The sequence below is a fragment of the Haliaeetus albicilla genome, chromosome 2 (assembly GCF_947461875.1).
Source record: "Haliaeetus albicilla chromosome 2, bHalAlb1.1, whole genome shotgun sequence".
NCBI classification, from domain to species: domain Eukaryota; kingdom Metazoa; phylum Chordata; class Aves; order Accipitriformes; family Accipitridae; genus Haliaeetus; species Haliaeetus albicilla.
The window spans coordinates 69643300-69659282 of record NC_091484.1 but is presented as its reverse complement, the minus strand read 5'-3'; the positions used below and the strand labels follow the sequence as shown (position 1 = coordinate 69659282).

General features: G+C 36.8%; 1 protein-coding gene across 1 annotated transcript in view; it reads right to left on the bottom strand.

The window, feature by feature from the left end:
• VIPR2 (vasoactive intestinal peptide receptor 2) overlaps nucleotides 1-15983 on the bottom strand; it is a 65159-nt gene that overhangs the window by 41991 nt on the left and 7185 nt on the right. Inside the window, exons 3-4 of the mRNA XM_069778174.1 lie at nucleotides 5694-5801; nucleotides 1894-1991 (exon numbers count right to left, since the gene is read on the bottom strand). Of these exons, the coding sequence (XP_069634275.1) occupies nucleotides 1894-1991; nucleotides 5694-5801 (206 nt within the window). The remainder of the gene's footprint in view (nucleotides 1-1893; nucleotides 1992-5693; nucleotides 5802-15983) is intronic.

Sequence of the window (15983 nt, the reverse complement as noted above, 5' to 3'; positions counted from 1 at the left end):
GAGGTGCTATCATTGAGCACTAAGATCCAAATTCAAAAAAAACATCTTCTGTGTAACACTTGGCTGATGCGGAACCTCAAATGCCTCCTGAAATCTCACAACTGCACGATAATTACATTTTTTACACTGTCTCCCATGAAGAGATGGATTTAAACATATGCTTTCCTGTTTCCCTTTTCAGATTTTATTCTGATAATTTTTGTCCCTTCTTTAACTACAAAAAATTTTATATTTGCATAGGAACAGCTTATCTTCTGACAAGCCAGCACTATTGTATCCATTTTTTGACTTGCCAGCTTTAAGGTTAGTAAAGAATTACTGTCTTGTCCCATTGAAATAATCAGTTTATGATCTTCAGGCAAAGAATATTCCCTGAGCAATGACACCGGTACTTGAGAAAAAAGGACAGGGCCCTCAGGCCATGCTGCTTGAAATGCAATCAATCCTTGAATTTCCTCTTTCCCTCCTTGCAACATGCTATGCATTTATGCCATATACTATGTTAGATATCTATGATATTCTATCTAATGTACTTTTGTTAATAATTTTTTCAGTATGTGCTTTCCACAGCTCTATTCTGATTTTTATCCTCACCAGTTTATTATTTGTTCTTTTCCAGGCTTTCGTAAATGTTGCTACTACTTCCTATTTCCAGTTTCTCTTTGTTCATTCCTGCAAGTACAATCAACTTGCAATTCATTCTCCTCCTTCAAATTACTAATAAGTATGTCAAATAAGAACTGGTTTTCTATTATATATTAGTTCATCTGCTAATTAAGTATTTCTCACTACTTGAAATGTAATCTTTTGTTAATTTGAATTTTTAAGTCTTGACTCATTTTCACTCCACATGACAATATCTGGGTTGAATGACAGTGTCTTAAAATGGCTGTTGCAGCAGTAATGTGTGCGCATTCCCAAGCTGTCAGATGATACCGATGTTTTAGAACATGTCTTCAGAAAAGTTGGGAAAACAACATATTCTATCCATTTTCTTTATTATCTATTTTCAACTACAGTAATGGCTGGGCTTTTAAATACAGAAAGAGATCGCAAGAACTGCATGTCTTAGCTAGAATGCCAGCACATCTCTGCAAACCAGACAGAACAGGTCTGCTAGAGCTATTCCACACATACTAAAATCCAGAAAAAAACAACCAGCCAAGTATCTTTATTCATGAGAGGACTTAATCTGTTCATGATAACAAGAGTTTCACTGACACTATCAGCTCATGCTTGTAAACAAAATCTTGCTCTGTTAGCCTCAGCAGGAAAACAGACAGAGAATAGGTAAAACGTGATAGAAAAAGTACTTCTCTCAACAAAAAGAACAAGAAAGAGTATCTGCAAAGTGAACAAATTAATTTTTCCATTTATAGTGTATTTAAGATATCTTGATAGCTTTTCAAACCACTTCTAATTGCTAACGCAATTTAAAGTCCAATATAAATCTGCAATAATTCCAATGACCTAAATTCATTCTATTTTACTTAAACACATACCAGCAACCAAGTGGTGCATATATTATTAACAGATTATTACAGTATTAGGATTTGTTATAACAAAAACTTCTAGAAATAATACAATGTAAAATATACTGTGCACAAACCAAGTAACACTGCAATATTAGAAATACAGATGCATTACTACAATTGCCAACTGCTCATAGCCTTGAGTTTCAAACATTTATGATTTTATCTTATATGACATTTGCAATCCAAGCATATGGCAATCAATGCTACCAAAAATTACTACAGATTTTCATTAATTATGATAGAGTAAAATGGGAACTATTTAGAGGCAGAATATGTCTGATGACTGTACTGAACACCAGCATCGAAAAAGTATTTTCTATGCAGTATTATTTCTATTCAGAAAAAGTATTTTTCCTACCTTATTATCATCTTCATAGTCATTATATCCACAAGTACTTAAGACGTCAGGAAAAATATCTGACCATCCATTACTTGTACAATTTTTGCTAATATTTCCTGTAAAGCAAAATTTGAGAGTTTAAATTAGAAAGATTCAAAAGTCTCCTCATCAATGAATCTTTAGACAACATAACTTTGTCATTCTCTGTTAATATCCTGTATTTCCTAGCAGTCCTGTTAAAGCAACCCAGCCATTTTCTTTCATGTGCTCTTCAATCATATTACTTCGGCTTTTACTCTTGCTCTGAGTTGCCTTTGCACTAGAGAAAAACAAAAGTAATTCCAAGAGGTGATGGCAGGCTTCTGCTTTGGTATAACAGCTATTTCTGTTACATCTGCAAAAGCCTGAAATATTTTGCTCTTTTATCTAAAGTATTTTGGGGGCACTCTTTCAGCTCCCTCTAGAAAGGGGATAATTTGTAGGTAAAGTAATTTGGTAGAAATGTAATTTAAGTGAGAGTTGTTCTAACCTCCTATTTAAGCTTTTCTGAGAAGGCAATACCAAATGATCTACTGAAGAGTTATAAAAGCTCTTAGATATTATGGTGATGAATTACTGCTACAGCAAATGTTGGTAGAGTTGGTAATGCACTTGAAAGGCCAAATTATGTGATAGTTTGAAGAATGAGGAAATAAATATGCATGCTGAATCTCACTCTTTGAACGAATCACTGAAAAAATGTAGTCCAAGGAATGTACAGGAGATATGCAAGTACGGTTGGAAAGGAATTTTGAACATCTATTCATTTCAGAAAGGATTTTTTGGTTGGAACTGAGAGTAGTTGTTCACTCTTTTCCCAGATGAAGTCATGCAGATGAGATGCAGGCAACTCATGATTCTACTCTTTAATCTAATTAATATGAACTAATGTTCATACAGTATGGAACAGCTTCAATAGGAGAAAACTGAAGAGTCTGATGTCAGAATAAGGAATAGTCATTAAAATTATTACAACTTACTCTTACAATGTTAAATCATAAGCAACTTCCTCTCACCCTTCTTACAGCACTTTTTATATCCACGATACTTGAAATCTATAATAGCATACTGCTTTGGTTTGTAGTATTCTTTAACTGGCTTAAAGATGCCTGTTTTTCACCACAGAAGAACAAATTTATGTGTCACAGATCAACTTTGGCCAAGAATAACCAAACATGTTTACATACACTCCAAACTAAAGCTTTTGTGATTTTTATCTTGCTGATTGGTTACTGGAATTTCTTCTTTGTATAAAGTCTTCAGAGGAAAGTTGTAAATATCCTACAAATGGTTGACCAACCAACAACCAAATCTTTCTAGCTTATAACAAGGCCTTGACCTCAAACCACAGTGTCTCCTCAAACAAGAGGACCACTTCTGCCATTTGGCATAGATATGGCATATTTTAAAGAAAACGTAACCTATTTATACACTCTGAAGAGTCTTCACTTTAAAACTACATCAAGATTCTCTGACTAGGCAGAGCAGAGGAATGTATTAACAGAACCACAAATTATGTCAAAGCCAATTTTGCAATAAAAAGACTCCATGTACTCAGGATGCTGAAGTATTTTCTACTATAAATACTGTAAGGCCTTCTAACTTAAAGACAGTTAGGCAAAGTTCTATGGAAGACATTTTTTATTTCTACACTGTCATTCCATGCAATTAAATATTTCAGATGGCAACCTCATTTAAAACCTGTAACTTGACACATACATTTGAATAAAAAATTAACAGAGTAACTTTCTGATACTCATATACTTACATCATCATGTACAATACAGAAAAAACATTATAGGATAATATGATTGCTTTTACAGTAAAAAGTCACTTAATATAAAGTTACTAACACTCAATAGAGAATTAATTATGTGGTATGCTTAAACTATAACCTTGACCATCACAGAAGAAATTAGGAGCCAGTCCTCCAAAAGTTGTAAAGATGAGAAGACTACTTTTTAAAATTCACAATTTAAATTAAGAAATCCTTTAAAGAATAAATGGTATTTAAAAGCGTACTTGTGATTTGGAATACTTCCATGAAAAATAAGGTAGTCTAGATCATCCTGTAGTAGAATTATAATTCCTCTTAAACCCTGAGAAAACTACAACATACATCTCACAAATGTGGTTAAATAAAAAGAGTTAGATTTCTTGTTAAAAGACTTTTTTATAATTTCCTGCCATAAGAATCAAGTAAATTTGAAATGTGCTGTGTATGAATTAAATAAACTATATATTGCTGAGCATAATCAAATTATAAAGGTGCTGGCTGAGATAGTTAGATCTTAATTGAATCAACCGTGCAAGTTGTCTGCAAATTATAGAAAGACAAGATTTTAAAAATCCTCTTAACTGAACAGGTACCTCTAAACAACCACCCTGTTAGTTCCACAAGCAAGAAGTAAATGGGTAGCTATGAAAAAAGCTGTATACGTGAAAAATATAGCAAACTATAAAAAGGAACTGATCTTTCAGTCTTGATGACGTCATGCCCAAGTGAGATAGACTTGTAATGCATTATGAAGTTTTCAGACTTACATATTTATTGCAGTTGGTTTGTAGGAAAATTAAAATGTTATTGTAATATAAGATACTGACAGTTGTTAAATATCAAGCACCCAAACTCCAGAGAGAGCATGCATGCTCTAGCTTTTGGCAAATAGAAGCAGTGTGATTTAATTCAGATTTTGAATTTTTGATACTTATTCGTTTGCCTTGTCTCATGACACCACCTTAATATTTTCGTTTGAGTCATTTGAATACTTTTATAGATTTCACAAGATTTAGTGAACATTACACATACCTTCCCCTTTATAAACTGTTTAGACTATCCATGATAAACTAATCAAGATTCACCAGCTCCAGGAATGAAAACCTTTGCTCATCTGTAGATTATTTTACCGGAACAAGACTTAATCAACAGTTTTGATAATAAAGGTATTTTAGTGATACCCCAAGCTAGCCTCTATGTTAAAAGTGATATTGTTAAAAAGCTCTCCACAGAGACCTCAAAAGCAGAATTAAATTACTGTGTTTTGCATCTTCCACCAGCTCTTCATGACAAACATTTCTCACATGAGCAATGGGGATAAGATTTTTCCTGCTGCATTTTGAGATACGTATGTGAAATGCTATGTGTGCATCTATTTTTAAAACCCTCAGTAAGAAGCCAAAGTGCAAAATTAAACCACAGTATGATGTATTGACAAGATGGTGCAGAAGACAGTAGACTTAAAACAGTTAAATGTTTCAGCAGTCTGAGACACTGATGAGCTCTTTTCAAGTTCCATTAAAAAAGCAGAATAAAAGGTTTCATAATAACTACCTTAAATTGCAATAGTGATAATTTTTAGGTATTAAGTGTTAATGTTGGGTCATTATTTTCATGAAGGCAAGGCAGAGCTCCCCTCCTAAGCACAGAAGGAACAATCTGCATGTGACCTGCTGACAACTGTTAAAGATGTCAGTCAGGATCAGCTGCCTTAATAATTAACACAGATAGGTCAAAAAGAGCAAGTAATGTCTTCAGCCTTGACGAGTGACACTATATCAGAATATATCTTTAGCATCTGACTCAAAGAACACCATATGGACCACAAAAACAATTATTTGGTCTTTTCATGAGGTACCATGAACAACTCTGTTAAGAATCTATTATTTTAACTCTTTAAAAAGAAAATAAAAACCTTAAAATGGAAATAAACCATTTTTAGCACTTTATGTTATAAAATACCAAAGAGAAGACAGCAAAAATACACCTTAAAATGAAATACCTGGTTTGCCAGAAAAAAGGCTAAATACTTTTGGACAAGGGACAGTGACAGTCTCTCCAATCTTTGCAGGACGCCAACAGGTGATGTTATCCCAAACTCCAACACATCCTGAAACAAAACCAGCAGTAACAGACTTGAAAGCTCAGTCTGGTCCAAATCATCTTACTGTATTTACCTCATAGAGACTTGCTGGAAGCTTTGTATAAATAGTTCAAGAAAGATCAGACTCTTTCACGAAAGTTGCAAAGATGGTATTTCCTATGAAAATGTTAAGGGATTCACAAGAGTCTGCTGATTAACCAGCTTATTTTTAGGTCAGTTAAAACATTGTTTGCAAAATGTCTCATTAAAACTATATCATTTTGATGGGATCATGCTAAGAAAAATAAGAAATGCTAAGAAATAACTTCTGAGTATTAATATGGATTATTAAAAATTCCAAAATTTTGAGAATCTCTTAATCACAGTCAAAATGAACTTTTTTATCTGCAGTAATAGGCAGATTGAACATCACAAAGAAATATTTAACTAGTTCATTGGACTTGGCATCACAAATACGATAGGAGCACAGCATGACTGGAGAATTTTTGGAACAAAGGGGATGGACTTACAAAATCATCTCTCCTAAATTAAATAACAGAGATTTGAACAAAGAATGCTTCAATGTATATTGATTTCAGGAAGGGGGGGGGGTCATAAAATTTTATAGGCATGTTTTATAGTAGTACTAGTAACAACTTGTTACTAGTAGATAGTAACTACTTGTTACGGCTTTGCCCATGCTGATGTCTATATAAATGTGGCTCAAAAGCAGTATCTTGTGAATGCGCATATATCTTCCTATAGCCTGCTACAGCCACTTGGATGAACTGTGCTCTATTTGTTTCAAGGTGTCTACTTATGATGCATGCCTTCTAAGCTAAGTGAAGAGTTCTGAAGGTTTCTGAATATAAGCCTTATGAAGAATTAAGAGGACAAAGAATTAAGGAAATGTTACTCACATTAACTCAGTCCAAGTTATCTCAAAAAAAAAACCAACATCCAAAATTCTGGGCATTTATGTCTTCAAATAAGGCAATTCACACTTGACAATTTAAATTTGTAATTAATGCTAGAGAGAAAAAAAACTTTTATCCTACCAGTATTATCTCCATAAGATTATTAGAAAGTATAAGGGACAGTTTATTCCTTTCAGTAGAGAACATGAAACTTGGACTAGGAACTGCTCACATCCATGTCTAATACTATTCTTCAGAATATTTATAGTATTAGCAATTCACTATTCATTTACTCCATGTTAGTGAGGTCATACCCAAAATCAAGCCACCTGAGTTAAAGGAAGCTGCAAAAGGAGCATTTAGAAGTTCTATATTTGTATTAAACCATCTTAGTGCAATTAAACTTGGACAGCTTGGGTTGACTTAGTGTCTAGCATCCTACTTTCAAAGTTTAAGTTACTTTCAAAGTACATGTAAACTAGGGAACCCAAGAATGTGTTACAGGACCGGCAGTTGGATTGCCCCTGGGGTTATGTTCTAGCTGCAGCATGAAGCAGAGCCAGTGGCATAGCTTTCCCATGGGTCTTGCTTTCCTTTGGAAGACATCTGTGTGACAGTTGGGAGGGAGCCTCTGTGCTGTACTAAGAATAGGGTTTGGAGATGAAAAAAGATGAGAGGAGGATTATGGGGTAAATTCTGCATTTGGTCACCAATTCTGTAGAGTCCCCGTTACACAGTTTCACAAGGAAATGCTGTTCTCCAGAGGAGTCACTTGTTCACGGGGACTGGGTCTTTCTTCACTCCTCTTAGGATTATACAGCTCTAAATGCAGCATCTGTTCTATATCCAGAAAGATGATGCCAAAAATACGGGATTAGTAATGGGAACACTTCACAAAGTTTATCTGTGTGGGTACATGACATGTAATGCCTTATCCTCCACTGCCTTGTATGTTGTATCAATCTCCAAAGAGGTATGCAAAAAATGTATTAAATGTTCATTACCTCTCACACCCCCCCCCCCATACACAGTTCAATGCCTTTTCCAGTCAAGCATCAAAAACCTCCAAAGATGGAGATATCACAATCTCTCTGGGCAACCTACACACACACAACTTCCTCCACAAAGAATTTTTCTATGCATCTAATTAGGATCTCCCTTGCTGCAGGTTGCTTTGATTGCTTCTTGTTGTGTTTCTTGGGGTTTTTCTTCTGTTCACATCTGAGAAGAGCCTGGCTCCATCTTCTCTGTAAGCCCATTAGGTAGATGAAGACAGCAATCAGATCACTCTTCTCCAAGCTGAACAAACCCAGCTTTCAGTAAGTCACTATATGCTGCATATTCCAGAGCCATCTCCATGCCCTCTGCTGAGCCAATTAATGGCTTTCCTGTACGCAGGAGCCCAAAACCGGACACAGTACTCTGCTGAGATGCAGCCTTACAAGTGCCAAACAGAGACAGATAATTGCTTCTCTTGATCTACCAGTTTGCTAATGTAGCACAGTATAGGGTTAAACCTCACCTCCATAAGGGTGCACTGTTGACTCATGTTTAAATTAGTATCTTTCTAAAGCAAACTCCTAAAATGGGTCAGAAGAATTTCATCCTATAAAATGCTTATTTCTTCCCAAGAGAGCCTGAAGCTGTTAATCAAGCTGCAGAATCTAGACTCTAGGTATCTGTATTTACTCCAGTCAATCCTATCCTTATTTGCTTAATACTATGTGACTAACCTCAGTTTGTCAAGTTCTCCAGTTACCTGAAGAGGACTAATTGTTTTGGTTCCTTTAGTAACTCTGACTCCTAGCCAATATATCTGACTCCTTCTTTTAGCTTTACCTTGGAGTAAGGGAGACGTACTTAGGACTAGGAACTGTGAGAGTGACATTCTTTTTAGCTGTATTCCACAGTTGGCTGAGAAGTTATTGTTCCCATTGGTAATTCAGTCTTTTCAGGTTTCTGGTCCTTACCTCTTGAATGAGTGTTTTTAGCAACTGACTTGGAGTCAGTAATAGTCTGAACTCCATAAACACTCCTGTTTTCCCTGATGATCATGCAGTTTGTCCTTTCTAGTGTATCTGCCCCTACAGCTGGTTCATACATTTCTTTATGAATTAATTAATGAGTTTTCTGTATGCTCCGTTTTACCTGTCTACCTTGTACTGCCTTCTAGCACTTGTGGCTTTTCTTTCAGCATTAGTAAAGATATCTCTGAGATGATGTTGACTTGGTCATCTGTATATAATTTAAGAGGTTTACATCTGAGCAAGTCTTCTTCATACCCTTTGAAGTCAATGGAACTTAAACATGCCTAGGTGCTTCCTGAGTTGCAGTACTGGATCAAAATCAAGTCCAACTCTCTATGAGGTAACACCAGGGCTTATGAAAAGTAAAAGAATATTTACCTCAGTCAATTCAGGTCATGCTTCCTTCCCAATTGATTTTAAGCCAGAAACAACATCAACAATGTGACATACAAATAATCAGAAAGACAAAGAAACTATTTTCTTCATCTGCCAGCACTCAGAACTATAGTGACAAAATGAAACTCTTTTGGCTTTGATGGATGTACTGCCTGAGCCAGCATAAACAAGCCCTGGAGTACACAAGAATAATCAGCATCTTGTGTGACTTCAGACCTTTTCAGTTCATCCCCATTTCCACTAACAAGTGACAGCTGAGATGAGTCATTAAAGTGTTCATGCACGCTCATAAAAACTGATGACTTTCACAAATTTTCCCTTTTGTTCAACATACTCTCTGTAAGATGGTGGATTTGCTACAGTAATCTGCACAGTTCAGAGGCCTTTATAAATTTTTGCTACACTGTTATATGGACTGGGCTAAGGTTTTGCTAAAAAGGCAGCTGAACAATGTAGACTTCAGAGCTCCATTAGTAAGTTTTCCACAAAAACCCACAAAACTCTTATTCGAGCTTCAATTACATGAAATATTAGACCGAAGAACTGCGGCCTAAGTCCTATTCCCACCAAAATTATTCAACACAATTTGTATCAGATCTCGAAGCTAGCTTGCAGGAGGGAAATCAGTATACAAGTTTTTGACATTCAAAATGTTACAAGTCACTAATGTTTTCTGGGGAATGTGTTTCTTAACTCCATTTTTCCTCAGTATTTTAGGACTTTACAGGCATCTACAGCACAAAAAGAATGATACTTTTCCAGACTCCTTAAATCAAATAGATGAAATAACACAAAAGATGTATTTCCTACATCTAGACTGCATTCAAATGCATCAACAATCATGAAAGTGAAAGTTGAGTGGCTGTCATCAGAATTCCAAGAACATTAAGCCTCAATTTATGTATATTTACAGACTTATTTATTATGGTACAGGAAATCTGAGAAAACTGCTGAAATGTCCTGGAGGCATTTATAGTCACTGAATGACTACAGTGTACTTCTGAAAATTGGTCTAGGCCTGAATGCTGAAATGATGGTGTTACTAGTGCACTGCTAGAGGCTGCTACAACTGTTAAACAATACGCACTTTTCCAGGCTTTCAAATCACACCCTTCCTCATTTCCTCCTCCTCTTATTACTACAGGTTTTTGACAATATTGCAGTCATACATCTTTTTCTTCTCTTAGCAAAACATACCCTTGTGCAGAGGTGGGACACAATTAACAAGTCCATTCTTCCTACACTTGCATCAATTTGTCTCTTCCATCCCGACAACTTTTCTCTATTGTACAGCACAAGCTTAATTGTGCACAATTGAAATTAGCAATTAATTTCCCACTGATCTTGGAAATTCAAGATGTGGCACAGCTGGAGACGTTGGTGAGTCTCACAGGTCTTCAAGTAGATATTGCTCTTTACCCACCATAGTATCCTTTTACAACAACGACATACACAATATTGTCAGAGGATAACAGAGAATGATTCACTTCATCCTAAACCACATGAAAATAGGCCTAATTAATTGCTCCCAACAATTGCCTATTTCTCCCCAGTGACTACAGAGAAGCCTACAGTGCTATAAATACACTGTTGGAAAATGAAGGTGCAATAAATGCTGTTAAATGTGTCTCTTTCTGCACAGAGAATATCTAACTTGATCAAGCTTCATATTCTCCTCTCCTCCTACTCCCTACTACCCTTTGCCCAGCCATTAATTCATTCAATGTCAGGATTTCTGGACTGTCATCCATCACTGCTGCATTTCATAACATCATTATGTACGCTCTTATTCTTTGGAGGTTTTACCCATCTCCCACATATATAAGCCTGTTTCCTACTGTCTCCAAAGGATATTAATCAAGTAAGACAAAAACATTTTTATTTTTAGCTTTAAATAAGGTTTTAAGTTTTAGTTCTAGTAATGATTTTAGCAATAATTCGATAGAAAATATCTCACAAATAAAATTTAAATTGCTCCAATGTTTACTTCATGTCTGCAATATTCTTTATTTATCATATTTTAAAAAATATTCTGAGTACCCAAAAGTATTCTAATGTACATTTTTATCCTTTTATGTTCATTAATGGATTTAGTCTCTATGTTTGCATCCTGCTTCAATAAATTCTCAAGCCTGGAATGTCTTTGCCCTTTCACGCTGATATGTACACATATAAAACCAGTCCAGCTCTTGATCTGTCTAACTCCTCAACTTTTTCTGTGCATCTCTACTACTATATTCTTTACATTCTTCTTTACCTATTAATAAAGCTAGCAAAGGCAAAAAAAGAAAAAAAAAAGGTTCTTCATCCCTATTTCTGTGGTGCCTAGAAGAACGCTCCTGCACCCTACATATAACAATCTGTTTTCAACCTCTTCATTTGCATCACTTATTTCTCTGGTCTGTCATTTGCAGCATATGCAAGGAAACAATCAATCTTGCCAGAAAACCTTTGCTCAATGACTTGCTCAAAAGTGTGTCACTCCTTTACTTCTCTTCCCTCCTGTTCCTCCAGGTGATATTGCAGATGCTATTCTTAGCTAGTTTCAATGAGATCACTTTATTAGAATGTTTGGTCTTTAATGCTTATGATGCATTTGCAGATACTTCATAATGAAAGGAAACATAACAAACTATAAACTACACTTTGTCTCTCATTTTTTTCAGCTTACCTAAGTATTGCCACCACATTCATCACATTGCTGAGATCCAGCCTTTGAGCAACACGTCTGCTTACCTACATGTGCTTCTTCATCTATAAAAATGTGTAACACACTGGGTTTGTACTGCAAAGTTTTATTTATATACATATTTTATCCACATATTAACCACTAGGTGGCACTTTGCATTTGGATTTTAAAAATTGCCAATTCAAAGAGAGGTTTAGCATTTTTTAAACTGTCTAGGCATGCATGATACATGAAACAAAGAGAGAGTGCCTTGAAAATCAGCCAGAAAGTTGTCAGCTAGTCTCGGGTTTACATTTCGAACAGGGAAACATTTTGATTTTTGTACTTAACTTGACAAAGCTGAAGCAATCTCACCTCTTATGGGCAATGTTTTCTAGACTGTAGGTCTGAACGCCACATCATGTAATTTAGGCTGCAGGAGCATTTATGAACATATACGGACTGAAATTCTTTCTGTATTTTCACACAAGTAATAAGAAAGAAAGGAAAAGGGGGGGCTAGGGAAATAGCAAGCTAGCAAATGGGAAGCAAAGCAGACACACAGCAGAACTGCTTAAAGCGGTAACAGGAGTAAGACAGTAGCAAAAATGCTGTTACTTCAAGATACTTTGCTAAAGTTATTTGCCGTCTACTTTTGTCAGGGCCCTGAGTGCACTAATAGGCCTTAACGGCCCTGACGAGCCTCACGCCCCTGCCCAGGGTCCCATCTAAGCTCAGGTCTGGGCCTGCAGCGATGCTGTGGGTGCACCTGACTTCAGCTTCGTCACAGCAGTGCCCGTGCCCACCTCTGCCCGGGCCCCGACCCACCACCATGGCCCTGCCCGGCCACCCCGGGGATGTGTCTGACCCTGGTTCCCTGCACCAGGCCAGATCCTGACCCCACACCTGCAGGCTCAGGTCCCCAGGGAGGTTCCTGATGCCGCCCATGGCTGCCCTCCGGCTGCCTTGGCTGGGGGTGGGATGGGATCTGCCTGCCAGGCCCTGCCTGCCCAGGGGCCCCCAAACCCTCTCCCCAGGGAGCTGACAGTCTGCCATCACGTGAAAATGGAAACACCGGCTGCAAAATGGTCATCAAGCGGCTCCAATATGCCCCTGTTGAACCAAAGCACTGATGTGAAATCGTGCAGTGTATGCAAACCCTGATTATTCAGAAATACTGAGGAAATGCGTATGTAAACTTTTTTGATTACCCGTCAACAAAAACTACACAGCAAGCAGAATTTTGGAAATCTACAGTATGCATCAGATTTAACTAGCGAAACAGAATGACGAAACCAATAGAGTTTATCTCATATTCACCTAAAATGTTTGCAGTTTATAGGTTTTCAAAAGCCAGTCCTATTACCAGGAATGTCAAAAATACTGACTGAGCTTTCTAGGGGATTACTGGCTTTTCCAAATGAAACATTTCAGAAGAAGTGCCTTATTTCCCTTCTGAAGAATAGTTTCCCATCAGATAATCAAAAATCTATAGGCCAATTTTATATTTTAATGTAATTTACGTATTTTTAGGGTTCTGTAAGGAAATATGAAGTTGCCAGCTAAATACTTGGAAGAAAACCCTCTGAAAAAGAAGGGTGAATACATTGCCATCCAAATTTTCCACGACGTAAATCCTGCTTTCCAATTACTCCAAATGTTCTTTGGACACAAGAGCATTTGTTTTTGTATGACTGGACAGCACTCTAATCTTACCATAAGAACACCATTTTCTATTATACTGCAAAGATATTCACGGATGTATGGTCAAAGCTGTAAGAGGTACCTTCATCTTTGTGTTGCCCCAATGTAGACATGCTGTACATTCTTCAAAAAATACCAATAAATATCAATCTCCCCATCTTCATATAAACCCCACCACATTAAAAGTCTCTGTAAAGTATTGGGACCATATACTTCTGTTAGTTTGGATTATATCTAACCCATGTGCTATTTGTTGTATTAGCTGGAGCCTTTTTAGTGTTTTGGTATTCCAGATTGCTTTCTTGTGGTATTTGAACTTTGGATGTCATGAAGAGCAGACTGCCATGGCCACAGCTGTCTTTATCAGGACTCAAGTGCAAAACTATGCAGGGCAGTATTTCTTTCAGAATCTTCTGAAAAACACAATAAATTCACTTATGGCTGTGCACTTTCCTTTTTCAGGGCTCCAAATGCCATTTATTAATGTCTACTGCTGAATTTCTATTTATGTTTTGGGGGGGTGGAAATTTCAGACCTTCAAAATTGTAGAATGTATCTGTGGCCACATGTTGCCTCTCTTCTTTCCAAAAAAGTTTGTTATTGTCACTCTTAGTAACCTTTATTATGTGAGATTTTTGACTAAGGCTGACCAGGACATTTTCTTGGTCTTCACCATTTATTTCCTGTTGGTTAATTTTCAGTAGGCAACTCCTTCCATTCAAGGTTCTTTCTCACTTATTGCTCAGCCTCCTCAAAAGATGAGCCAGCTCTGCCTCTCTTCTGCCCTCAAATAATTAAGTATAGCTTCCACAAAGCCCAGACAGTCAACACTGTAAGGATGATCAGTTTTATGTGGTGACACTTCAATTAATGGAAGCCAAAACAAACAAACATTCAAAGCAGCCCCTTCAGCTCCCCTCATAAGAAAATGTGTGAACCAGAAAGTAGCAATATGCCTGTACTACAGCTAGAAAAGCAGCAGCACAGAGGTTCAAGAAAGCTAAAGTTGTCCTCTCAAGAGCTACTGGTGCTGCATGAAATGAAGTTCCATGATCCAACCATCTCATTTAATTCTACTTTTAATGCTACCTCAGATAACTCTAAGCAACACTGCCGTCTGAACTACTGACTCATTTTACAGAGAAAATAGCTGCAACCCCCCCTCCCCCCCCAAAAAAACCTGATGGAAGACCTTGGTAAGATTTGGAGGATTAAGAAAGGGGGAACCTTGAGCAGATTCCTTTTCACATAGCAAAAGAAAGGCCTCATCTGGCTTTGTGTAAGTAAGTCTCCTGTTTACTGATGGGGAGGAGAGAGTGATCATCAGGTTGGCTTAGTTATACTCACAGTCAGGCCTTTTGCGCGATAGAGAGAGATGTGTGTGTCTGTCTATGTGTGGGTTTGGAATGCAAAATAGGCACCTTTCTTACTGGAGAAATAACCTTAACAGCTTAACCTTAACCTTGCTTTAAATTTATGAATGAGTATCATTTTGGTAGTCCTGTCTGTTTTAATTTCCCATTACTAGCTGCATTATAAAGCCTCTCTGAGAGGTTTATGAAATTCTTTCCAAAGCCATTTCTCTTTCCGTCTACATCCCTTCCTCAAAGTTAAGATGTTGTATCTAAAATAAAAAATGTTGTCTGGCATATGGGTCTCACAAAAACACATTTTGGAAAGCAAGAGCTGAAAAGACTCATTTAACTGTGCAACCACTCAGTCCAAAATGAATAAAAAACCCTTAGACTTCATTTTTTCATCATGAAATCTTTTTAGAACTTTTTGTTGTAGAACCCTGTTATAAAGTCTACTGACTGAGTTTTAACATTTTTTATTTCACTTTTCATTTAAAGGTGAACAGAAATATGTCAGTTTGTTTATAAGGAAAAATTCTAAATACTGAGCAAAGACAGAAATTTGCAGTGAGCCAATTTTTATGTATTTTCAATCACTTTTATTGGGAGCTTTCTACTTTTTGTAAGACAAGCCATGGGTAGTAAATAAAAAATAAATTAGTCATTTTCCATATGGACCTCAAAATCTGTAGCTATTATGAGCTACTTAGAGTGCAATTTATCTGCCCTCCAACAATAAGTGCCCCCAAAAAATCCTCTCTTAGGCTTCCAGCTAAGGTGCATCCATACCTCAGGTGTCAAATTATAGGAAAAAAGAAGAAAACAAATGCAGGCAGAATCTAATGCAGTCTCATAAAATAAACAACTAGATTTGCTAGAGAGCACTATAGAGAGGAAGGCACTGCCACAGACCTTTGGAGAGTGACTTTCTTCCCTAAATGGAGTGTAATGCTCTCCACTAATGGATGAGTATGTGCTAATGCCTGAAAATCCCCCAAAGGGTGCAAAGCAGGAGGTCTGGATGTCAAACAGTTTGATGTTGGCAAATAAGCAGAATTTAGACAAACTGGGTCCTGTGGTTTTCACATATCCTTAGCATTGTTCAAAGGATATTCACACTGTATTTATACAGTGCTTCCTTG